We start from the raw sequence: 24,952 nt of genomic DNA on the forward strand, positions 1-24,952 counted from the left end.
TAGGAATATATAAGCAAAAATTAATCCTGTTACATTAGTAAATTGTTTCACAGCATCCCCACACAGCCACATGATAATTCCCTGCCAAACCAGCCAATCAGACCCCTCAAACCCATTTGTAGTTAACAAAGACATATATCAGAAATAAAACTGTCAATCCAGTGTCAATCCAGGAGGCTTCCACCCTCCTGTTTAGTGCTGGCCCCATCTGTCTCCATACCAGTGTGAAACATTCCTACTGGACTCTGATTTTATTGTGCAACTTCAGACCAACATGGCTACTCATTTGAATCTCCCGTCACTCAAGGCAGCCCTGATGCCCAACTGAAGACCCACTGGACCAACTTATTCCAGCTGCTGCTGCGGTGGCTGCCAGCTCTACTTGGCTGCCATCTTGGACCCCCCCCCCCATGGTGCAGTACAACTGAGCCTCTCAAGTTACACTGCTGCACCCTGGTACACTGCTTGGGAAACACTGGTTTAGGATATGCATATTCACTTACACCTTGGGTTTCCTTGGGGTGATATCAAAAGGAGGTCCTGGTTCACCTAAGTTTTCTGGGAAGACATCAATCCACATCTGGATCCTACCCTGCATAGAACAAGGATGCAAAATGTCTAAAGACATCCTTAGCACTGAAGACTTGTCTGTGGGAAAGCTGGCCTTCCTGGCCATTTGTAGTGTTACTACAAACTTTGCCAGCTTGAAAAGTAGATGTTCTGCTGACCCATCTCCACTAGCTGCACTCTGAATGTTCTACTATATCAGCTTGCCAGGAATTTTTTAAGGCAAGAATTGCCTCCCCCCTCCGAATTCTAAAGGTGCCGGAATTGGAAAGAAAATAAGACATGGGAATAGATTTTTGAAGGTCTGAATGGCCCCAGGGCTTTGGACTGTTTTCAAGGACCCCTGTGATGAATATGTGTCTAGGCTTGCTTTAACCAACCTGACATTACAGCCTCTTGAGCCATTTCTCCCTGCTTCCTTATATGCCTTAGTTCTTTGGAGACATGCGTAAAGATGTTTTATGTTCTTTTCTAGGTTGTTAACGCTGGGATTCTTGTAAAATACTGGGACTGTAATTGTTAATAACTTTTGTGATTTATATTTGCATTACATTTACTTTGCCAGCTGCCCTGAAAATGTTCTAAAGAAATAAAAGGTAAAAATAAAATGGATCAGTATTGCTAGGATAATTTGAGATTTTGGTTGGTGACTGCAGGAAACAGGATGATGGGGATATGTGCTAATTTCATGACACCACTGTTTTTCTGGGATTCACAGCCAATGCGCCTCAATTCTGACCACTGGTTGATCCTCTAGGCAGATGGAATACCATCAGGGAATGTTATCTCTTGTATCCTGGCATAAGCATCCAAGTAATTGGGGGTTATAAAGCATTCTTCATTGGTAAGGCCAGTCATGTCAGCCATACATCTATGAAAAACAACAGACTATGAATCTTGCCCTAATATGCCGACTTGTATTTCAAATAGAGTATGTGAGGACTTCACTTCTTGTTTCAGCTAAGGGTTTGAATCCGTGCTTCCCCACATGCAGCCAGCTGGGTGACCTTGGGCTCGCCACAGCACTGATAAAGCTGTTCTGACTGAGCAGGAATATCAGGGCTCTCTCACCTCACCTCCCTCACAGGGTGTCTGTTGTGGGGAGAGGAAAGGGAAGGCAACTGTAAGCCCCTTTGAGACTCCTTCGGGTAGAGAAATGCGGCATATAAGAACCAACTTTTCTTCTTCTTCTTAATAGGCATCCCCTTTCACAGCCTAAGTGCCAAGGGGATTTGAAACTTGGGGAGTTTCATAATGGCACCTGGGTACAGCCATAAGATTGGAAAATCCCAGGAAAGATGAGGGTGTGCTGCAATTAGAAACTGATAAAACGCATTCTCCTCCAGCTAAGTGTAACGTTGTTCACAGTAACAAGAGACTTTTCAACAATAGAGACATCACGCAGTATCGTGACACATTTCAGAGTTGGCTGCCCAGCCCACGAAAGTTGCTCATGTTTTTACTCAATCGAGTAATTAATTTGCCTTGCATGCTGTTTCAGGAGTTATCCTACCTCACCCAAACATCTGTGCCCAGGAAGAAATCCAGTTCACTTCAACCTACTTAGTGTGTTAAGCGTGTTGCCTCACCCAGGCCCATGCAAATGTGGCTCACGGCAGCCTAATCAAGGTATTTCCCCCACTTTTCCCGCCAATGCTCGACAGTAGAGATCTTTAAACCAGTCAGTGAGAGTAAAACTTTTTATCTGGACCCAATCCAAAATCAAGGCAGCCACCCCCATCTACCTTGGGGATCTTCTGTCCACAAAAGAAGGACCTCAGATATTAGGAAATCATAGAATCATAGAGGTGAAGGAACCTCCAGGGTCATCTAGTCCAACCCCCTTCAGAATGCTAGAAATTCACAACTTCCTGCCCACCACAGTGACCCCAATTCCATGCCCATATGATGCCTCCTTCAAAAATCCAGAATCACTGGCCAGTCTGGCTCAGAAGGAAGTCGCCTTCTGATCCCAACACACAATGATTGGCATTTTTCTGGGCATGCAAGAAAGGGCCACAAGAGCCAGGCATCGACACCATCCCTTCTGCCCACCCACTCACAATGGTTCCTCAGATCCTTGGTCCAGATTTCTCCTGGTCAGAACTCTGGTTTCCTGCTGAGAAGCCTCGCTACACTGTACAGGCTTTTTCTTCCCTTTTCCTCCTTTGCTCCTTGGATCCCAGCTGGATCTCCAGACCTCCAGCAATGCATTTTAGGTCCCTTCCCTAAAACTCCTCAATTTCTTCCCTTCCTTATAAGCGTGTCCTTTATAAGTGTGCCCTTTTCTTGGGGTGTGTGTGATTATTTAGTTTTCAAATGCTTAATGTGCATTATTTACATTTTTCTTTTATATTGTATACAATAATGCTGTTTGTATTTTCAATTCTTCTCTCTCCCTCGCTTTTTTCATAATTTTATTTTTTGGTATCCCCACTGCGACCCACCCTGGTATACACAGACTACAAGGTCCTGCATTATTCCTTTCTTGAATCTAATTTCTACTTTTCTGGGCCCAGTTTGGGGAAGGGGTATTAGGAGATGCGAAAAACTTGGCCAGAGAACTCTGTGAACTAATATCCCTCTCCGTAACCTTCAACAAGAGGCAAAGGTTTTTCAGCACATAAAGAAACATGGAGAATGTTATATAAAGGAAACAAATGTTGGACAGGACTTTTAAACATAAGCTTCAGACCCATCAGGTTCTTTGCATCAAATGACCAAGATGTTACCATATGCCAAATTGCATATTATATCATGAACATCAACTGTTGTGTCTTGATCGCTACATTTACTGAATCTTGATACAATGCTACTGAAGAGTTGGTTCGTATATGCCACTTTTTTATACCAGAAAGCGGCTTACAATCATCTTCCCTTTCTCTCCCCACAACAGACACCCTATGATGTAGGTGAGGCTGAGAGAGCCCTAATATTACTGCTTGATCAGAACAGCTTTATCAGTGCTGTGGAGAGCCCAAGGTCACTCATCTGGCTGCATGTGTGGGAGTGGGGAATCAAACCTGGCTCACCAGGTTAAAAATCAGTGCTCCTAATCACTACACCAAGCTAGCTCTGGAAACAAACTCATTTTTGCAAAGATAACACAACCCCCCAAATTCTCAACCAAAATAGACTGATTCTGTAACATCATGGTTACACAAAAAATCAAAACCAGTTCCAAGCTATTAGACTCCTATCCACGATGAAGTTACCTGTTCAATACCAGGCAGGACACTGTTGTAGAGGGGGCGCGTCTCTAGGTGTTCTGGCACCAGCCCACATAGGCGGAGGAGGTGAAGGGCCATGCGCTCTTTTGGGGGCCCCAAGTAGTTGTGTGAAGGTGTTTTGGTTTCTGAAAGTTTAGCAGAAGTTGGTTATTATCTGGGAACCTTCCTCAAAGATCCCAGGGCCAAATTTCAGGTAACTTGGTGCTCTTAGGGTCAAACTATACATCATGCTAGATTCTCTGATTGGACTTCCAGGCTTATGATTTATTCCTAAAAGCGCTGTGTGTGTGTTGGGAAGGGGATGATATAGTTTAAGGTCATTACACTGGAGAAAAGTTTTTGGGGAGGAGAATGTCCACTGTCCACTGAAAATGTCCTTCCTGGACTGCTTTAAGCTCTGGGGGTGGATGTGGGGGTGGGTGGGGAGGCACAATTAAGGTGCCTGTCCTTTTCTCCCTAAAGGAGCTGAAAGCTGCCTTGGGGGGACAGATATGGAATTTTCAACTGGGGAAACAGCACAGGATTTAAAAAATAACCTTTTCACATCATGCTATCGCCCTAATCCACATTGGCCTTTGTATGGCATTTGAGAGCTAATCGTGACACTCCAGTGTCACATGTAGTTTCACCCTTTAGCACTATCATGCATTTCAGCTTTTAAAAAATTACAGCTCCACAACAAAGAGAAACTGAGTGCTGTGACCGGTACAAATTATGCAAATCAAGCACATTTACACAGTGCTTTTGTACTTTTTTTCCCTCTCCCTTTGCTACTGAGCTCTTTTAAAACTCAGACTGGTTTCAGTGGGGCTCTCATTTATTTCCTACTGCCCCAGATTTGCCACATATTTCGATCTGGCTGCCGGATCTAGTAAGGTGTCTTGGGAAAGCCAACCATGCAGAGATCATTGTGGTTCTGGATTTAGTTTCACACAAAGACACAGGTGGACAAGCCAGTCTCCTCTTTCCCAAGCCCCTAGGGCAGGGGTAGTCAAACTGCGGCCCTCCAGATGTCCATGGACCACAATTCCCAGAAGCCCCTTCCAGCGAATGCTGGCAGGGGCTTCTGGGAATTGTAGTCCATGGACATCTGGAGGGCCGCAGTTTGACTACCCCTGCCCTAGGAGGTCTGCCAGCAGTACCTGCTGCTATAGCTGCCTGTTGCTTCCTCACTCACTGAGCTGCCGGTTGGGAGGGGCAAGTGGTGCTTTTCAAAGGGCTGGATTTGGCACAGGGAGGGGGGGGGCTCTAGTTGCCAATCTCTATGACCATGTGCAGGAGAACTTGAGCCCTTTGCCTCCCTCCCTGTGGGACGATATATCATGGGACTCACCAAAGTCAGAGAGCAGGAAAGTCCTGTCCATGAAGGTAGCCTTGTTGCCATCCTCACTGATCTCAGCCAGCGGTACATTCTTGATTCGAGCAAAATGCTCCAAGAGCTCGCAGGGAGTCAGCTGATCTCGCCACTTGCTTGGACCAGAACTATGGCAGGGGGTGGAGAAAGGATAAAGTACTAGGAGACATCTGGATACAGCAGTCCAGTCCAGTTCACCCAAAGCAAAGTGGTATAGCTTTTCCTGTACCATGGGTGTGTATGTGTTTTGAAAGCTTGACTATTCCTTCATTGAATAACATTCCCTGCACTTAGAAATTAGAAGGCTAGGTAAGATTAACATGCTAGTTTTACATGTGCAAAGAGAGTGATTGATAGAAAAACCCAAAAGTGTGCAGCCCTCTGTGTCTTCAAATGGCAAAGTTTTACCACATCATTTAAATATACTGACCCCATGGAAAGGATGCTGACATTCCACTATGTAGACAAATTTTTGGCAGCCCCAGATTCTGCAATCTGAACAACATATGCCAAATTATGTGTATAATTTTGCACGCATTTTGCATAAACACATTATCTTCCTGCTTGCTCTGCCCTAAACTCATGGAAGCCTCGTCTAGTCCCTTCTGTTTTACAAGATTTCAGCAAGCAGTGGCCACACTTTTCCAGATTTATCCCCACAGCCATAAGGACTTCAGGTGTATTTTTTGTTTTAAATAGAATTCTGTGTCAGAGACAAAATTACATCCATGTGGAATACAATTGCAGGTGCAAAGATTCCACAGGATTGTGCCTTAGCCACTGCCCTTTGCCACAAATGCCTGCACTCCAGGAACCCTCTAGGGTTATACCTGGCAGCCCTGAGATAAATTTGCTTGCATGTCTCTTCGTGATGTAAATTGGCTGCTGTTGCAGCAAAAACACTGCTCCATAAACTGAGGCAATCATCCACATTTGTCCAGAAGGCACATCCATTCCTTGTTACTTACACACAGTAGGACTGGGGAAGCCCACAGTTGGCCCCAAAGCGGGACTGGAGCCGGTTTTCCACATCTATGATGGTATCTCCTATGATCTCATCAGGACTGAGGACATCAAAGTCATAGAGTGAAATTGTCAAGTCCTTTTCTTGCGGGATGGTGCATGCAATTTCATACAGCCTGTGGGGATCACAGGGACAGACAGAGGGATTATGTCTACTGGTCCCATTCTGTGCCTTGCTTGTTCAGAAGATAGGTATTTCCATGTGTGTTTGTATGTTTAATTACCCTGAGCCTAGTAGAGCCATTATTATAAGAGCAGACTAAGGTCTCCAGTATCTGTCACATTTCTAAACTTTAGTTCCTGCAGCAGAGCTCAGGGGGGCATACGTGGCTCTCTTTGTCTCTATTTTAGCCTCACAACATACCTGTGTGTTAGGTAAGACTGAGAGAAAGTGACAGGCCAAAGGTCAACCAGGGGCAAAACCAGGAACTGAGCCCATTTCCGCCTACAACTGTTCCTTCTCATTGCTCCACACACTCACACTTCTTGAGTACCGCAAAGATAACAGATTCACTAAGTGTGACTTCCCTTGAAGACTGTTCGGAAGTTTCAGGAGAAGTGGGGCAGGGCAGCTAGCTGACAGACCAGAATGTTAATGATACTTCATACATTTCTTAGTACATTTCTTAGTACATACTTAGTACATTTTAGGTATGAGTCCCTCATATGGTCCCTTATTCTTCCACATGATTGCTTATTGGCCACTGAGTTGAGGGACATGTAGAAGCATGTCGCTATTGATGCCTGATTTCCCGCTCTGCAGCGGTTCAGAATGCTTCCACACCGGTGCTTCATTGTACTTATTGGGGGAGATGGTGGGGCAGGAAAGGTACCAAGCTGCCTCCTTGCCTCTTCAAGGTTTCTATACTTTTCTGGGGAATAGCATTAGCCAAGAGATCAGAAGCAAGAACAAGGCCAGACATTCCAGCATTTCTGGAATCTGTCCTGCTGGACTTTACCTTCCAAAGACGGGATTGAGAGTGTTGGGAATATATGCCTCTCTGTCCCCCATTCTTTGCTTCCCCAGCTTGATCCAGACATAAGGGTCGCACTGCAGTGGGGGAAAAACAGATTGTTAGGAGATTTCCACTTCTCTGGCCTTATGCTCCTTTCGAATGCATGCCCATGAGCTTGAGCAGGAAAGGGCGTGAGGGTGATAAAAACTGTACAGAATTCCTATTGTCAACAATAAAGCCATACCAGTTAGATAAGAGTCTTCCCTCATGTTATATGACCTTGGCTCCACAGTGTATATGCCAGTCAGGCATTCCAACATATGACATAACACATATTACCTACCTACCTCCCATTTACCTGTCTGAGTTAGGGTGAACAGCCCCCAGACACAGCTGTCTACCCCTAAGAAACTGAGGAAAGGATGAAAAAAATGGCCTCCACATAGTGATGTCCTAGACTGAATTTCCCCCTAATCCCCGTGGTCCATAAGGAAGCAGCTTAGAGCATCACTCAAAAGTGACATCACTGCCTCCCCAAACTCCCCCCTCCCCAGGATCCTCCCCCCACCCAGTCTCCCAGCATGAGTCAAGACAGTGTTGGGAGCTCTCTTTACCAGTCCATTTCTATCCTTTGGCTGGAGGTCAAAAGCCCTGACTATGTAAATTCGAACCAAACAGTCCAGCGGGAAGCTTTCGGGAAGCTCTTGAAACTGGCGTGGAGGAGGCAGAATATTTGGGTCTTCTGGCAGCGGGTAGATCCGGAAAAGCCCCTGCAAACACAGCAGAATTTAATTTAAGCAGTTGGTGTACCACAGTCACCAAGGATGGCAAGGATCTTGCAGTGTGAACAAATGCACATCAGAGCTAAGACATTCAGCACACCCTTCCCAGTATTAGCTGCTGTTTTTCTACTAGGGGTGGAAATGGCAATTCTTTTTCTGAAGCCTGAAACACAATTCATGGAGCTTACAGCTGCTGTGTCATTTTTCTGATTTTTGTAGCTACATCAGACAACAAAGAGATTGTAGGGTTAGTTCTCACCTTGAACTCACCCCCAACCATAGGGTCCTCAATGGATTCATCTTTCACCTTTCCCCGGTACAGTCGAAAGGTCTGGCAGAAATCCTGCAAGCCTTGGAACTCTGGCACTTCCTCAAGTTCACAATTATAGATCTGGGAGTGGGCAGAGAGAATAGGCTTAGCACATGGACCGGCTGCATAAGCTCAGGACTTTAGGTGCCTTTTTCTGAGCACTTGGATCTCACAAATCCCACTGCTGCTGACAACCTGCCAGCCTCTAAGTGAGCTGTTGAGGCCACAATACAAGGAAGGCAGAAGGCCTCGAGCCCTGTGGCCAATTTAAGGGTGTATGCCAGTTACAGAAGAGAATTTGTGGACAGAAAAAGGGTGTTTCCCCTGTTTTTGATTCTTCCCTGCAAATGCTCTCCAACATTTCACCCGAATAAGGTTCCAACACTTGCAAACAGGCCTAGCTAGGGAAAAACAGCTTGCATTTGCAGGAGAGAGTTGGCAAATGCGCAAGAGGGCGAAGTATGGCTTCTGCTGATTCTCCATTACAACTTCCCTTCTTCATAGTATCCCACCTTCATAGTATCAAAGCCCTTGTCCAGGTAGTTCCCGCTCTTTGACAGATCTCCCACAGTGGCATAATACTTGCTCCACCAGTCAACTTCCTCCTCTTCTGCGGTAGCGTCCTCCTAGGGGAGACAGAAAAGCGGCTGCAATGGGCTGTGTTCATCCTGAAACCTTTCGGCACAAGAGTAGCCTTATAACTCCCTTACCATGGATTTGCCCTGCAGGATTTGAACCACTGAGTTCATCCAGTCTGTCAAGCTTTGCCATACAAAGGTCAGGGTTATGCATGGAAGGGCAGATTTCTCTGCATGTGGAATTATTATAGATACAGGCCTCTGATGTTTTGGTGTCTTAAATGGGAGGTGGGGAATCATGGAGTCTAAACACTATCACTAAAGACAACAGAAACAAACCACTGGAAAATTCTTCTGTGCAAGCCGCATTGAAATGAAAGGGAGTGTGCAAGAGTGCATTCATCTTTCTGGGCTAAGCAGATGTTTCAGGGGTTTCTCAAAGGTAAAAAGGATGAGAAAGACTCTTCTGATACATACCAGCAGGCTATAGAAACTGCTAAAACAAATCAGGATGAAATATGAATGCTACTTTCATGCTGCCAAGGTCCGCAAGGACAGGCAGGATCTGTGCCATAGAATGCTGGGACAAATGAGATGCAGCATGGGAATTCACCTTTGCCTATCCATGTATTTCTCTTGTCCATTTATAATGCAGAGGAGATACCCTCATTGCTTCTCAGATCAGGCGGTACAGTAAATTGGGGACTGGCTCGAGAGCTTTCTGAGCCATTAGAACACAGCTGTGTAGGAGTAAAATATTAGCCAAGACAGCACAATTCACCTGCTCCTTTTTTTCCTTCTTCCAGAACCAAAATTTGGAGGCTGTTTTGCTTGGTTTCTAAAAAACAAAACAAAATGAATTCTGCAAAGAAAACATCATAAATTTCAGCTTAATCTAGTACTTTTCACATTTTTAGAAAATCCCTAGGGGGTCCTTTGTAATCTTAGGGACATCTCCATGAGAAGAACAGCAGTGGTAGACAAGCTTCCCGGAAGGGCAATTGTTATTAATCCAATGAAAAGGAGTTTGCGGCCTTTTCTTAGCGTGCACTTTATTCACAAGGACCTATGATGAAGTCCAACACATCTGGCCGATGTAGGCTAGCACTATGGCTAGGAAGCACTCCTCAAAATCTCTAAAATATGCTGTGGTTCCTCAGCAGACCATCTGTACCATGTCATCAGAAATCTGGGTGGCCACAGGGGCCTGAGTAGGTAGCAACAGTTCAGTCTTTCCTGGGAGTAATAAGTGCGGTCAAACCCTATGATCAAGCAAGGAAGGAACTGTCCTGCTGCTGGGGAGTTGTCCGTGATATCTTAAGGCAATGCTGAGATGACATGACAGGCCACTTCCTCAATCTACTCAGTGGGGGAACCTCAACTTTGCATGTGGAAAGTCCTCATTATCTCCCGTTAAAAGGACCAGGCAGTAGGGGATGTGAAAGCCCTCTATCTGAAACCCTGAAAGTGCTTTCCCACACAGTATGTGTAGTGCAGTAGTTCAAGTATTTGATTATGCCTGGTGAGGCCTGATTCAAATCCCCACTTGACAGATCTCCACAGTGACCCGAAGCCAGTCAGTTTTTTTGGCCTAAACTACCTCTCAAGGTAATTGCAAGAACAATATGAAAGAGGAAAGAACCATGCATGGCAACCCAATCTTCTTGGAGAAAAAGTGGGATTAATAAAATAAAGCCATGATCACATCTAAAAGGCAAAAAGGAAATTCAATGAGACAAGAGCTACGATTTCAAGCTACAGAAAACACTCACCCCTTTTATCTTTGCCTTAGAAATGGCTGTTTGGAGAAGACAAAAACAACAACAACAAAAAACAAAAAAAACATGGAATTAGTGGGAAGCCCAAAGCTTTTGTGCTAGAAATGCAAAGGAACAGATAGTTCCTGACAAACATTTAATTATTATTTATAATTATTATAATAATTAATTATTTGTATTTGTTACTCAAATCATTTATCTCCTCTCACCAACAGAAGCAGTTGAGAGAGTGTGTGCCAGTGTAAAACCTACAGAAACCCTCCCTTATTAAAAACACATTGTCTATGCGTGTTTGTGTGTACAGTACTGTCAATTCACAGCCAACCAATGGTGACTCCAGCAAGGGGCTTTCAAGGCAACTGAGAACTAGAGATGGTTTGCTGTTACCTTCCTCTGCAGAGTCTTCCTTATGAGGACTGACTCTGCTTAGGTTCTGAGATCTGACAAGCTTGGGCTACAGTGGGTCACTGTCCCTCCCCAAAGGACACTAGAAAAGAAAAAGAAGAGTTGGTTCTTATATGCCGCTTTTCTCTACCTGAAGAAGTCTCAAAGCGGCTTACATTCGCCTTCCCTTTCCTCTCCCCACAACAGACACCCTGTGAGGTAGGCGAGGCTGAGAGAGCCCTGATATTACTGCTTGGTCAGGACAGCTCTAAAAGGGCTGTGATGAGCCCAAGGTCACCCAGCTGGCTGCATGTGGAAGAGCGGGGAATCAAACTCGGCTCCCCAGATTAGAAGCCGCTGCTCTTAATCATTAATCTCTTGACCCCTCTTAACCACTACACCAAAAGCATAATGATCAGAAAGCCACTGAATATCTGTGGGGAAGGTATTCCTTAACTGTGGCAGAAAAAGTCCTGCCTTGTGTGGCCATCCACTTTAGCATAGATAACGCTGCCACACGGAGTAGAACTTCAAATGAGGGACACATTAATTGGGCAGGTTCACATAATAGCAAATGTTAAATGGGATAACTATGTCCCAGGGCTTTGAAAGTAAAACCCAGCACTTCCAGGAACAGATCAGTAACTAGTGTAAATCTTTTTGCACAGCCTGCTCCTCTCCCAAGGAACTCTGTATGAATCCTCATTCTAAACAACTCTGAAAGAGTGTGAGGCTGGTCCCAGACCCGTGTTTTCTGCATCACAAAGAAAGCAGCTGGTGAGTGACAGAGAAAGGGCCACAAGAAAAGATTTGGTGAGTGAGGAAGGGTTAAGCATCCCTGCCTCATCTACTCCTCCTCTGCTGCAGCCCCCACCCTCATTTTTCAGTTGTTTGTCAATGACAGGTGCCTAGTACAATGACCACTGCTGAAATATAGTTCAGCCCAGCAAATCTTGCAATACTAAAATCTGTCTTGAGCCAAGCAAGGAACTTATAAATAACAGTTACCTCTAAATGGGAGAGTATGGGGTTTTCTTTCTTCCCAAGGGTCACAGAGGTACTGGGTCAGAGACCCGATGGTTGCTTGGCCCACCACTGGCTTGTATCCGAATTCTCTATGATCGTTCACTTTCAGTTCGATGGGAGGTGCATAATCTTCATCAACAGGTAGGTACTAAGGGAGATCAATGCAGAAGGCATGAAGCAAGTAACAGTGGGACCCATCTAAAATGAAACAATACAACTCACCTCTATGTGTAAGCAGAGGAAACTTCCTGGAAACTTTGATTCAAGCCCTAGCATGGAGATTCTTGAACTTTGGTATTGCAGCAGGAATGCTATTGTATCAAGTGAAACCCAGGTTCTTGACTATTAATACCTTAAAATGGTATTAAGAGATGGTATGAAGATTCTTGGGTACGGTTGACACTCACTGACACTCATTGACATTTGATGGCTGCCAACTAGTGAGGTGAGCACATCATATCTGCTTAAGGAGGAGCTGGAAAGAAGGCCAAATTCTGCAGCTATATGGCAAGAAGAAAGCTCAACGATGATGGGGGCATATACATTGTAAGTTCTGGGGAATAAGGGATGTTGGTTTAATGATTAGCACTCTTTCCTTGGGCATTTGTTTGCAAACAGGTATCATAAACAGACTAAATGTCCATCCTGTTCTCCATGGTGGTCAACCTGAGGGCCCCTCAAAAGGTTAGAATCCTGTGCTCCCTTATTTGGGAACAGGCCCCAGTGAAATATGCCTGCGTAAACATGCATAGGCTGTATATAGCTTGCAATGCCTACCCGTAAGGAAATTAAGCCTGCAAGTCACAGAAGTGGAGGACTGTAAGTCTACATATCAATGATGCCAGTCCTGGATGGCAGGACATGTTCTTCATAGGCTGTCACTGCATTGGAAGACTTACCCTGGCTGAATTCCATCTAACGGTACCATGGAAAAACACACACACAACCGGGGGTATTCTTATCAGCACTTAATAGTGGGAAGAAGCCATCTGCTTTTCCATTTTAATTGTCAGAAACAAACTGTCTCTTCCGTATGTGATAGAAAAATGGCAAGAAAACCCCACCGTTTCTGTATTTTCCTGCCAGTTTTCACAAACCATTGGAAAGTTATTTCAAAAACCTACATGGGTATTCCTTCTGTTATGTTTACACCTAAAATCCCATTCTCTTAGTGTGGCTGTACCTGAGGGAGTTCCCAGATATGAGGGCAAAAATTTGAAATAATGAATGTTAATTTTAAAATTTCATTGCATTAGTAGGAGATACACTCTCAAGATACACTCTTTGCAAATCATCTCTCCTGTACCCCACTGGCCAATAAGGCTGCTCACCAATTTCATGAGATATACGTTAATTGGGAAATTGGGGTTTTCGTGGATGTTCGGGATGATTGGTGTTTCAATAGAATCCTCGCCACACTGTATGGTGAGACTTGGAGAGGAAACAGCCAGCAGGTTGAACGTCTTCATGCTCCGGAGGCCCCAAGCCAGGATCTGCAGGAAAGCCATAATCATTACTTTTTAAATTTGGACTCAGAGGTCTGAAAACTTATTTGGCAGAAGTCTGCTGATTTGTTTTAGTACCAAAGCAGGAGTTAGCCTCTCTAATGTCAGAAAGCCCCCTTGTTTCTGCCTTGATTGATGTTACTCTTTGAAGTTGTAGTCTTAGCCTGACCTTGTTGTAATCAGCATAGCTGTCTTTGTCTCAGCTCTTCTCCCATCTTTTCTAGTGTTTCACCTTTTAATATCTTATTTATAAAAGTTTTAATTCCACAAAGTGAGAAGATATTGCTTGCTTTTGTTTATATTATACACATGTGTAAATATAAGGTAACAATTAATTTGTATGCTCAGCAATATTTTTTCCAATACACACAAATTAAATGCACAAACAACACCCCAAGGATTTGTTATTCACAGGTGTTAAACCCTGGAATTGAACCTAGCTGGCTAAATAGATAGGAAGTGGTTCAATTATCAAAGGCACCACTATGGCTCTATCTACAGCATATGGCTTTTAAAACCCTCTAACAGAGAAACTAATGCAGGTACATTGCCAAGGTAACTATTCATCTGTTCTTCCTGCTGGCCCTTGAAATCACATTCCTATGGCTACTGCAACGGTCCATTTCTCACTTTTATACAAGCATGTACAACAGGGATGGTTTCTAGGGCTTTGATGTGACCCACCCCTGACTCCCTGCCAAAGCTTCATTCTTAAACTGGAAGCATGGCGCTAAGGGTCCTCTTGCCCATGTGCTGGACCCTGAATGCGTGACCCAGTGAGCAAAGCCAATTGTGTTGTCTATTCAGCCTTTGTTCCATTCATAATGCAGTCCACAAAGAACCAACACCCTCCAGGGAGCTTCTAGGCCAGTGGTTCTCAACTTGGGGGTCTTACAACCCTTTCACAGGGGTCACGACAAGGCAAGCAGCTTGGCTGGGGAGCCCCATCTACACAAAAGCCTTGCAGGATAGATCAAGATAGAACTTAGGTCTGCCTGGAGCAGCAGAAAAGAACGAGATTGGAATGGTGGGACAAGAGGCAGAACTGAACTGAGAAACCTCGGGAAAAAAACAATTTATATACAATCATGAACAATGGATCTTCACGCCATTGGTCAGTTTAGGTTTAATTTCTGTGAAAGGACACTTGCATAATTTTTATGGTTGGGGGTCACCACAACATGAGGAACTGTATTAAAGGGGTCATGGCATTAGGAAGGTTGAGAACCACTGATCTAGGCTCAAGACTCACACTGTTGTGCTCACCTCAATGGCCATCAGCTTCAAGACGGGTCGGATTGTTTTAGGGATGGTGAACACACCATCCTTCCATGCGGGTGGAGGCTGCTTTCCCAAGGCATCATCCTGCAGGGGGAAGTTGGAGATTTTGGTTGAAGGGAGGCCCACACTACTAGTTTTGAATGGATTGTGTTCGTACCTTTGGCTGGGTATAGACAATCATTTCTTTATATCCTTTTTCATGCTTCTATAGATCATGTGGACTCTTTTTATTTGTTTATTAAAGTCTATTTTTTAAGGCTTGAAGCCTGTCACTACACAATGCCTATTCAGTTCTGTCTTCCAAAATGTAGTAAAAGAGAGGGGTAGTGACAGAGGTCCCTGTACTATGTTCTACAGAAAATTTTTGTTGTAGCGACTTGGGATAGCCATCGGACTTTTCTGAGCTTCTGGAACCTGAAGAATTATGCTTGTTAGTGCATTTGGTTGATTCTAAGTAGACCTGATTAGAAGAAGAGTTAGTTTTTATATGCTGCTTTTCTCTACCCGAAGGAGTCTCAAAGCAGCTTACATTCACCTTCCCTTTCTTCTCCCCACAACAGACACCCTGTGAGGGAGGGGAGAGCCCTGATATTACTGCTTGTTCAGAACAGCTTTATCAGTGCTGTGATGAGCCCAAGGTCACCCAGCTGGCTGCATGTGGGGGAGTACAGAATCAAACCCAGCTCACCAGATTAGAAGTCTGCACTCCTAACCACTACACTAAGCTGGCTCTTTTAGGGCTGCTGATTTATTCTATAATATCCTGGCTTTCAACAGGAGCCCCAGAAAACTTGCAGATAAAGATAATTCTATTTTTTATACAGTGGTGATGTTCTGTTATATTGCCAGTAGAATGTGGAAATCCTTGGTGTCACCTTAAGTGACTTGGTTGTTAACTTAATCATGTTACTGTGGTTTGACCTACATTGTGATGCTGGTCAGTGACTGTAATTTAAAAGATGAAATGAATGGCCGATTATTTTCACCTTGTCCAACAGAAGCTCAAAGGTAGATAGAAGACGACCTGCAGCTTTCCGTCCATTGGTGATGGGATGAGTGCTGAGACGGGGTACCGTATACTGGAGGAGATCTAGGCACACTGTTGGTGTACAGAAGCACCTTCCCATGAACAAGTTACCCTAGTCCCAAAAGAAAGAAATTGCAAGGGTTGCTTTTGGTATTTAAGAGCTGCTCAGAAGTCAATATGAACTGCAGATTCCTGTTGGCAAGATAACGATTATGAGGCCATCAATAAACTGATAGATGTGCTCTGCATCAATAATCTAAGCTTAACTAGGGGCCAGGTTAAGCTAATATATAATATAAAGTAAGAAAAAGATCACTGGGACCTTTATTTCTTCTTGGTTCACTCCACATCTCTTGCCCCAGAGGGATGGACCAGAACCAATGGGATTACATTAATTCAATAGAAACAATTAGAGCTGTTTCCTAGTGGAACAGGCTTCCTCGGGGGTTCTCCATCTTTGGAAATTTTTTAAACAGAGGCTGGATAGCCATCTGATGGAGAGGAGAGGCTGATTCTGTGAAGGTTCAAGGGGGTGGCAGGTTACAGTGGATGAGCGATAGGGTTGTGAGTGTCCTGCATAGTGCAGGGGGTTGGACTAGATGAGGTCCCTTACAATTCTATGATTCTATGATTCTATGATTTTATGGTAGGCTGTCAAAAAGCTAGAATTCATTCTGGGAATTCATTCTGGACCATGGTAGCTAAAGCTTGGTGGTAGATTGACTTACATTGACTTATTCCCGTTGGTTCATGCAAGCCTGAAAACAAATCCCGATACATAATCACTTGGTCTGAATGACTGTAATAAAGTTTGATTGATTGAAACCTGATACATACCCCAGGATCAAGGTCAAATATCTCCACAACTACCAGTGGTGGATCCTTCTCAATGGACCGAGAGTCTCCATAGATCAAGATCTTTTCAAAGATAAGGGTTTGGTCCCAGGATGGGTGGAGCGTGCCAGACAGGGTCCTGGTTTGCTGGCTCATGTGAAGGAAGGAGACGTAGGCAAAAGGATCTAATGTGAGGAAAAGGAAAAATAATAGGTAGGTCATCACTATGCACTCAAACACTATGGACTCCCTAGCCTCATATAGGTCTACCTGCCCCACAAAGTGCATGGAGAAGTATTAGAAGAATCCATGTGTATAGCAGGGTGTGTTGGACAGTGGAAGAAAAATGCTTTAAACCATGGAGTGCCTGAGGTAAAACAGTGGAAGAGCTGGATTTAGCTCTCCTCATATCATTTTCTGTGAAAAACAGACCCTTTTATTCTCCCTTTTACACATGTCAGAATGGATAGATTAATATAAAGACACATGGATCTATATGTCTGCTTTGGCTGTTAACTTCATCTCACCCTCCTCCTGGAGAACTTGTAGTTTTAGGAGGGCTCTCCAACACAGAATTCTCATTATCCTAACCAAACTACATTTCTCTGGATTCTCTGGGGGAAGCCATGACAGTAAACTCAATACAATTTATACTACTCTTTCCAAGGGTGACATTTCAGATTTTCTTTTTCTGTTTAAATGACCAGTCAAGATTAAACTGTATTCACATAGTGATTAAAAAATATTGTTGTGATTTACAGCAGTATTATCACAAATCAAATATTAACTTTTACTTGAAGTAAAAGTATTGTAATCATGTATTGATTGACTGATTGGTTTATAACAATAAGCAATGAGTGTGCAGAATGGGGAAGAAATATAGATACTCCTGAAAATACTGGTGTTTTGAAAAGGGGCCGGGAGGAGGAAGGATGGCTGCCAGCTTCACAGAGAAACAATCTGGGAATTTAAGGGCAACAGGGCTCAGGGGATTCTTGAAAGAAGGCGAGAGAAAGTACAGAAGGGAGGGTGCTTTTTGTCACATACCTGCAGAACTTTTATTGCTGCTTCCTGTCAGATCCCTTCCTTGGTAGATATAGCAGCGTAGCTGGTAATAAACAGGGTCTGGAAAATAAATAGAGTTCTGCATAAATCCTGGCCTTGTCCTGGCCGCTTAAGTAGATTCCTTGCAATTCTATCCTCCCCATACCACCACAGCCCCATAAATGTGAAGTTAGAATTCTCTGCAAATCATGTTGTCTAAATTGGAAGCACAAGTGAATTTGTGTCATCTTCTGATGACGAGCACATGAGAGCCAAACTAGAAGTGATGCTGGAATTTTAAAACTTTAGGTGTCCTTTGATCCTAAAAAATAAGCCAAGGGCCCCCAATACGGATGGGGAGCTGCAGCACTGGGGGAGACGGCTGCACCTAAAATTTCCGACCTTCAGGAGGCACCTGGAGATATTCCATTATTGCAATTGATCTTTCAGGTGACCAAGATCAGTTCCTTAGGAGAAAATGGCTGCTTTGGAGAGTGAAACCCATAGCATTATCCCTTGCCAATGTTCTTCACCTCCCCAAACTCCAGCCTGCCAAAACCAGAGCTGGCACACTAGTGGTACCCATTTTTGCTCTATAACCATTTCCAAGTAAAAAAAGCTCTCCCTACTTTTAGCCCCAACAGGGCAAAAAAAAAGACAAGTATAAAATGGATACCTCTTCTTCCTGCTAGATCAAAAAGCAGTCTCTGTGAGCCATTTTGAGAGTGTCGTGTAAAAAATGAAATATAAATAATTTTTAAAAAGGGCATAACAATTTTTCATTAAAAAATGGGATGGGTTAGCCCTTCCCTTCTACAGCAGCTGTGACACTTGTGTATGAAATTTTGCCCTCTATAGAATTTCAAGGGACCCCAAAATAAACAACTTTTTAAAGAGCTGAATTATTCCGAGAGATCTTATTGATCATTTTTGTACAGTTTATGTTGCATGCATTTTGTTGTTATTTATAGTTAAGGAAAATAATTTCTCAAAGGGGTCTCTGCTCCTGTGGATGCTAATTAACAAACCAGGCTGATCTTAAATAAAAATAATTTGGGTAAGCATGTGTGCTCAAGCCCCTACAGAAGCCCACTTTCCTCATTCTGGGTGTCTTGTTCATGGGCCTGGGGAGAAAGGCTATCTACACATACTCAGAGGTATCCCAATGTTATCATGACATCAATGAAATACTATGAAGAAATCACTTCTACAACCAAGCGGTCTATATTTTCTGTTATTTCAAGATTTGTGGGTTCTTTTACAAGCAAGCTACTCACGCCTGAAGACACAGAACAGAAGAGGAGTGTAAATCTTCAGCAGGTTTTGAGATGAGGTTTTCTTTGGCACTTTTGCTTGAGATACATTCCCCCCCGGTTCTTTTGCTTCACCTTCTTTCTTCTCTAGGTTGTCAGCTTCCACCCCCTGAGAAGGAGATAGCCATAAACCATTTTTTTTAGGATTATAGGGAACTCTGTCTTAAAATAGAAAAATGAAAATCTATAGACAACATACAGATCCTAAACAAAAAAAGCTTGATTACATAACCAGTGTAAATGATCACATTACACAAATTGGATTCTTTGCATAGTTATGTTTTTCATTTTTTACTATTCTGCACAATTTGTTCCAATTTTGCTAGTCATTATTATGATTATCCCTTTTTTTCTTCACACTTTCTTTTTAATCTCACTTCCCCCCTTCTTGCCTCCCCTGGGTTTTCCTTTGTTTCATTTTATTCCCCATATCTTTCTCCCTCCCTCCTTCTCCGTAGACTTGCCTTCATTTCTTTTTATCCCCCTTGTACCATGCTTTTGAAAACAGAGAAGAGAGGTATTGTGTTTGACCCCCACTGCCTCAAGTAGCCATTTTGGCTCCACATCTCATGGAAGCCATTTTGGATTTGGCTCTGTTTTACAGAAGGGATTTTGGGGTGGCACTCACCACACCTCCTCAAGCTTCAAAATATTCACAAGCTTCAAAAAGTAGAAGGGGCAGTGTACAGGCAAGTTTCTACCCTCTTCTCCAGTGTTTTCTTCCCAGAATGTTCAGGCCTTCTTAGGCTTGGTTTGAGTTGTGTGGGAGGGATTTTCTGCTTTTTAAATCTACAATGAATCTTTTTCTGTATACCTGGAAGACCCCCCAACTCTGGAGAAAAACACCTACCTGATTGACCTTCATTTTGGGGGGGGTTGTTTTAACAGCTGCTATCAGCCATCCACCTTACCATTAAACTGACAACGAGGATGATTATATTGATAAGAAATGAAAGGGAACTGGCACCAGTGATGTGTGAGGACTAGGCTGTTTGGTCCCCCCTGTCCAGTAGGGTAGGGTTGTCAGCTCCAGACTGGGAAATTCCTGGAGATTGGGCAGTAGAGCCCGGGGAGGACAGAGACCTCAGTGGGGTCCAATGCCAAAGAGTTCATCCTTCAAGCATCCATTCAAGCATCAGTTCTCCAGGGGAACTGATCTCTGTTGTTTGGAGAGGAGCTGTAATTCCAGGGGTTCCTCAGGTCCCACTTGGAGGTTAACATCCCTATGTGGGAGGTACCCAACGACCTAAAGCTATTTTCATCTGCCCAGCAGAGGACATGCCAGAAAAGGTTTTTCTCTGCAGAAAACTGGGTGGCAGCACCTCCACACCCACTAGAGGGGAAAGTGTCTATAATGCCTGCCGTTTCTTACCAGTGAACCTTCCAAGAGAAAAATAGGAGCCACACGGCCAGCCACGACGGGTGTGAGTTTCCTGCGCCAGCATCTCCGGCGAAACACATCATTTGGTTCACGGCGAATGTGAAATTTCCATCCATAGAGGGGGGCATATTCCCAGCTGTCCTCATCACCAAACTTCGCATCTAAGTGCTACAGGAAAGGGGAGAAAGAAGACCCAGGGAAAAGGCAGGACCTGAGTGGTTAAAAACAGAGGGTTCGCCATGGCATGACATGAGCTTTCATGGTTTAGAGTCCACTTCTGGCCTCTGAACATGTGCTGATGGACTACACATAAGTTTCTCTGACTGGGCATACAGCAGCTCCCCAGGGCTCCTACTGACTGGGAAACTGGTGCAACTGGAAGCCTTAATGCTGCACTCCCAGTCCAAATCAGCCCCTTGCACCTAAATAATCTAAGCTTCAGCTGGGTACTCACAATGCATATTTGTTTGATAGGGCCCAGAAAAGACCCTGGGAAGAGTATATCATGGAGTTATGATCTACATGGTAACTGAGATTCTCCCTGCTGGCCACCATTTCAGAGGTCAGCACCAACAACTCATGCTAGTTACCAGCCGGAGAAAGGAGGCCATTTTCTCTTCTCGGGTCTCCGTTTGGGCATCCCGGTAGCGCTTCCTGAACCAGCGCCGACGTCGGTGGGTGTGGTATGTCTTCTCAGCTGCATGCCAAGTTCCGGGGATGTCTATGGGTGGAATGCCAACTCCATATTCCCAACCTAAGCAAAGAAACGTGCGCTTATAAGATCCCAAGGAGAAGACGCAAAAGGATATTCAGCCCTATCTCCCAGACCCTAGACTGGGTTTGAGCCAAAGCGCCAAACCCACTAACTCCCTTGAAGCAGCCCTGGCAACAGAACAGATATGATGATTTACCAGCATCGTCCACGGCACGGTTCACTTCCACTTTCCATTCTTCTTCAAAGTGCCAGCCTGGAGGACACATTATCTCTTCCTTCGGGGAGGCAGGAGAGCCACTCTGGAGCCAAGATCATATGTGGTAAAACTCATGTTCAGTGAATGTCTAACAGCAGCATAAGAAAAATTAACCACCTAGATGTTGTCAAGAGTTGGGGCCATGCAAGACTTGAGGATCTGTGGAAAGATTTCTAAAATGAAACAATTATCTCTCTTTTTTAAACAGTACCTAGTGTGGCCTTTTTCAGCCTTTTAATTGGAGGAGCCCCTGAAATATTTTTCAGGCTTCAAGGAGCCACAGAACTGGGATGGAAGTGATGTCAGCTGGCCATGCCTCCTTGGCACACCCAAGGAGGACGAGGGGGGGGGGGAAGAGGCGAGTGGAGACTTCACCCACTTTGCCAGGTGCAGTAAACATGGCAATGTCAGGAATAGCTTGCAGCTGAGTCCATTAAGGCAGGATATAGGGGAAAGGCTGAGGAACCCCTGCGGAGCTCTCATGGAGTTTCAGGGCTCCAGGGACCCCTGGCTGGGAATCTCTGGTCTAGTATGTAGGTGCTGAATGAGGAATAGATGTGTGTAATAATAGTAATAATAAGATTACATGCTTCCTACTTCCTTGAAAAGTTCTAAAAGTGCTACTGGACACGGTTTCCTCTGTATCAGAACATTGGGGACTTGATATCTTGGTAAGATTTGTTTTATTTACAGAGTCCACAAAAGAGCATCAAGCAGAAGCAACAAGACACTTTTAGAAGGCATCAGATCCTTCAGCAAGTTCACAGAGTGCTCCCCCACAACTTGCATCTCCTCAAAGTGTCCACTGCAGCTCTTGACTGACTGACTCCCATATATACATACCCACAAAGCAGGATTATACTAAGTTGAGCCATTGGTTTATCAAAATCAACTTTGTCTAATGGACAACATCTCTCCAGGGCCTCGGACTGAGGTCTTTCACATCACCCTTTACTTGATCCTCTGAACTGGAATTGTAAGAACTCAACCTAGAATCTTCTGCTTGTTGAGCAGAGGCCCTGTAACCTTGCCATGACCTCTCCTCAATCTCTCCTCTTCCTCAATTAGCATGGCACCATCTTCTCCAAGCTCAAGTGAGTACCTCATTCAAGCAGAGTGACCATCAAGAGACCATCTCCTAACAGTAGCTGTTCTTCATGACATGTCAATCAACCACCTTGACAGCTGGCTTATATGCAGAGCTGCCTTAGAGACAATAAGTCTTCAGGATTCCCTGGAAGTAGTAAGTTTTCAGAACCACTGATGGAACAGTCCAATGAGAACAGGTTCCCATCCAGTCGCAGACTCTGTATGTCTGTCAATAACTCTTTATGTTCTCTCTACTCACCACGTCAGTGTATGGGATAGGAGCAGGTTTCCATGAACGTGCAGGATGACGAGTTTGGTTTTCAAATACTTCCTCCATCACTTCATTGCGGTTGGTTTCTACATCCAACAAGAGTCTGGGGAGAGTCAATGAAGGAGAATGGAAAACTGGAATCAAGATTGTATCATTATTATTTATTTATTATGCATACCACCCTCCCAACAATGACTCAGAGCAATGAACAATATAATCAATACAACATACCATAGCGTTAAAATTTCCTAAGAGCGCTGTTCACTGTAATCACTGTCCACTGAGTTTCTGGGGGAAGTGAAGGGCCTCAGGAGGAGTGAGAGAAGTCAACTCAGTGGCCTGCTGTGATAGTTTCACAAAACTGTGTGAATTTGAACAAACTGAAGGTTGACTCAGAAGCAATGGAAGTGGGTGTTTTGCTGATCTGGGCAGTAGGACTCAAGTAGTTTGGGAGGGGTCATAAATCCTCCTGACCTTGAAGACTCAAATTTGCGGGATTGAGGCTCGGCATACTCCTGGGTGTGCTGGTGACATCAGTGGCTAGGAAAGCCTTTTATCAGCTTAGGTTGGTACACCATCTGTGACCCTAAAAAATCTGGCCCAACTCCTATTACACAGGCAGTGGCAATCTTCAGATTAAACTAGTGTATCCCACAGAACATGGCTCTACCTTTGACAAGTTCTCAGAAACGTTAATTAGTCCAATAAATGTGACTGCCAATTCACTGCTCGGGGCTAATCACAGGGATCATAGTATACCAGTTATACTGTATTATACCAATGACACCAAAAGCCGGTTTGATGTAGTGATTAGGAGCAGTGATTTCTAAGCTGGGTTTGATTCCCTACTTCTCTACATGCAGCCAGCTGGGTGAACTGGGGCTAGTCACAGTCCTGTTAGAGCTGTTCTCACAGAGCAGTCCTTCCAGGGCTCTCTCAGGCCCACCTACCTCACAGGGGGGAGAGAAATGGAAGGCTATTGTAAGCTGATTTGGTCCTCCTTTGGGTAATGGAGAGCAAGGTACAAAAACCAACTCTTCTTCAATTTTGATCCAACATCGTTGGTCACCAGTTTGTTTCTGGTCCCAGTTCAATGGTTGATGATGACCATAAAAGCTCTAAATCACTTGCAGCTAGGATAGCACCTTCCCCATCATGAATGACAGGCAGTGGCACCAAAACCGCTGAATGCGCCTCCTCAAGACTCAACTGACACCTTGTAGTTTTTAAGGATGGCAGTGAAATGTATGTAATACAGCATATCAAGAGCCAAGCTTCAGCTGATGTAGATTGTTAAAATGGGATTTCATCCAGATTCTTGTTCACAACTGAATATATTTTCCTATTATTGTCTACATTTTCTTATTATTGTCAATATTTTTGTGTCTCTTCCCCCCCCCCCCCCTGCTATTTACCTTTGGGACACATTTTGTAAGTCCTATAGAAGTTTGACATTTATTTGTCACTTGTTTAATCTTTTGTGGTGTAAACAATTAGTGCATTTTGATCATGGTGTATTGTGATTTTGGTTTGCATTTTACATTGTGATCTGCTTTTTGTCTTTTCAAACAGGCAACTGGGTTTACTTAAGTTAAATTTCCTGTCAAGGTACAGCACTGTTCTATTTCTGGTCTCTGTTGTATTCCATTATTTTTGTTTCAAATGACCTAGGGCAGTGGTCCTCAACCTTTTTATCACTGGGGACTGGTCAACGCTTGACAGTTTTTCTGAGGCCCGGTCGCCGCCACCTGAGCCCCTGCTCCGCTTGCTTTCTCGCTGGATCCCCTGACTTCCCACTGCCTGCTGGGGGGTGCTGCCAGCAGCAACTGCACAGTGCCACACCGAGGGGGAGCCCCAGCCATGGTGGCTGCCGGAGAGCGGGAAGGGGGCAGGGGGAGAGGCTTCAGGACAGCCAAAGGAGCCGCCCTGAAGCCGCGGGATTGGGCGGGAGGGGGCTGGGGGGACACGTTGCTAGGGCCCACTGTTTTTTGCCTACAGCGGGCTTAACTTCTAGTACATCATATTATACTACATTGCTTTAGGGCTGTAATGTAGAATTGCTAATTGGGGGAATTGGTTCTGGGGAAAAGGACTGTTTAAAGAGGAGAAGGCAGGCAACAAGTGTAGTATCTAGTTTGAACTGTAGAGTGATCAGTCCTGATCCTTAAATATTTACTTGGAGAATGCCTTCAGTTAAAATAACAGGCTTACACTTACCACTTTGTTTTAGTTTGTGTGTGTGGTGCTA

General features: G+C 44.3%; 1 protein-coding gene across 5 annotated transcripts in view; it reads right to left on the bottom strand.

Annotated features, from left to right (window-relative positions):
• The window catches only part of FER1L5 (fer-1 like family member 5), a 67,648-nt gene that overhangs the window by 8,585 nt on the left and 34,111 nt on the right, over positions 1 to 24,952 (bottom strand). For all 5 annotated transcript variants that reach the window (XM_077305958.1, XM_077305956.1, XM_077305960.1 and 2 more), the window contains 21 exons: positions 22,693 to 22,807; positions 21,285 to 21,387; positions 20,964 to 21,127; positions 20,365 to 20,541; positions 18,957 to 19,101; positions 17,683 to 17,760; positions 16,639 to 16,820; positions 15,761 to 15,913; positions 14,760 to 14,858; positions 13,320 to 13,481; positions 11,971 to 12,136; positions 10,573 to 10,598; positions 9,582 to 9,638; positions 8,735 to 8,848; positions 8,172 to 8,303; positions 7,745 to 7,900; positions 7,134 to 7,225; positions 6,120 to 6,290; positions 5,131 to 5,279; positions 3,783 to 3,922; positions 504 to 592 (listed from right to left, as the gene is read on the bottom strand). In XM_077305958.1, coding sequence (XP_077162073.1) covers positions 504 to 592; positions 3,783 to 3,922; positions 5,131 to 5,279; positions 6,120 to 6,290; positions 7,134 to 7,225; positions 7,745 to 7,900; positions 8,172 to 8,303; positions 8,735 to 8,848; positions 9,582 to 9,638; positions 10,573 to 10,598; positions 11,971 to 12,136; positions 13,320 to 13,481; positions 14,760 to 14,858; positions 15,761 to 15,913; positions 16,639 to 16,820; positions 17,683 to 17,760; positions 18,957 to 19,101; positions 20,365 to 20,541; positions 20,964 to 21,127; positions 21,285 to 21,387; positions 22,693 to 22,807 — 2,670 coding nt within the window. The remainder of the gene's footprint in view (positions 1 to 503; positions 593 to 3,782; positions 3,923 to 5,130; positions 5,280 to 6,119; positions 6,291 to 7,133; positions 7,226 to 7,744; positions 7,901 to 8,171; positions 8,304 to 8,734; positions 8,849 to 9,581; positions 9,639 to 10,572; positions 10,599 to 11,970; positions 12,137 to 13,319; positions 13,482 to 14,759; positions 14,859 to 15,760; positions 15,914 to 16,638; positions 16,821 to 17,682; positions 17,761 to 18,956; positions 19,102 to 20,364; positions 20,542 to 20,963; positions 21,128 to 21,284; positions 21,388 to 22,692; positions 22,808 to 24,952) is intronic.

This window comes from Paroedura picta, chromosome 12, assembly GCF_049243985.1.
Source record: "Paroedura picta isolate Pp20150507F chromosome 12, Ppicta_v3.0, whole genome shotgun sequence".
Classification (NCBI taxonomy): Eukaryota; Metazoa; Chordata; class Lepidosauria; order Squamata; family Gekkonidae; genus Paroedura; species Paroedura picta.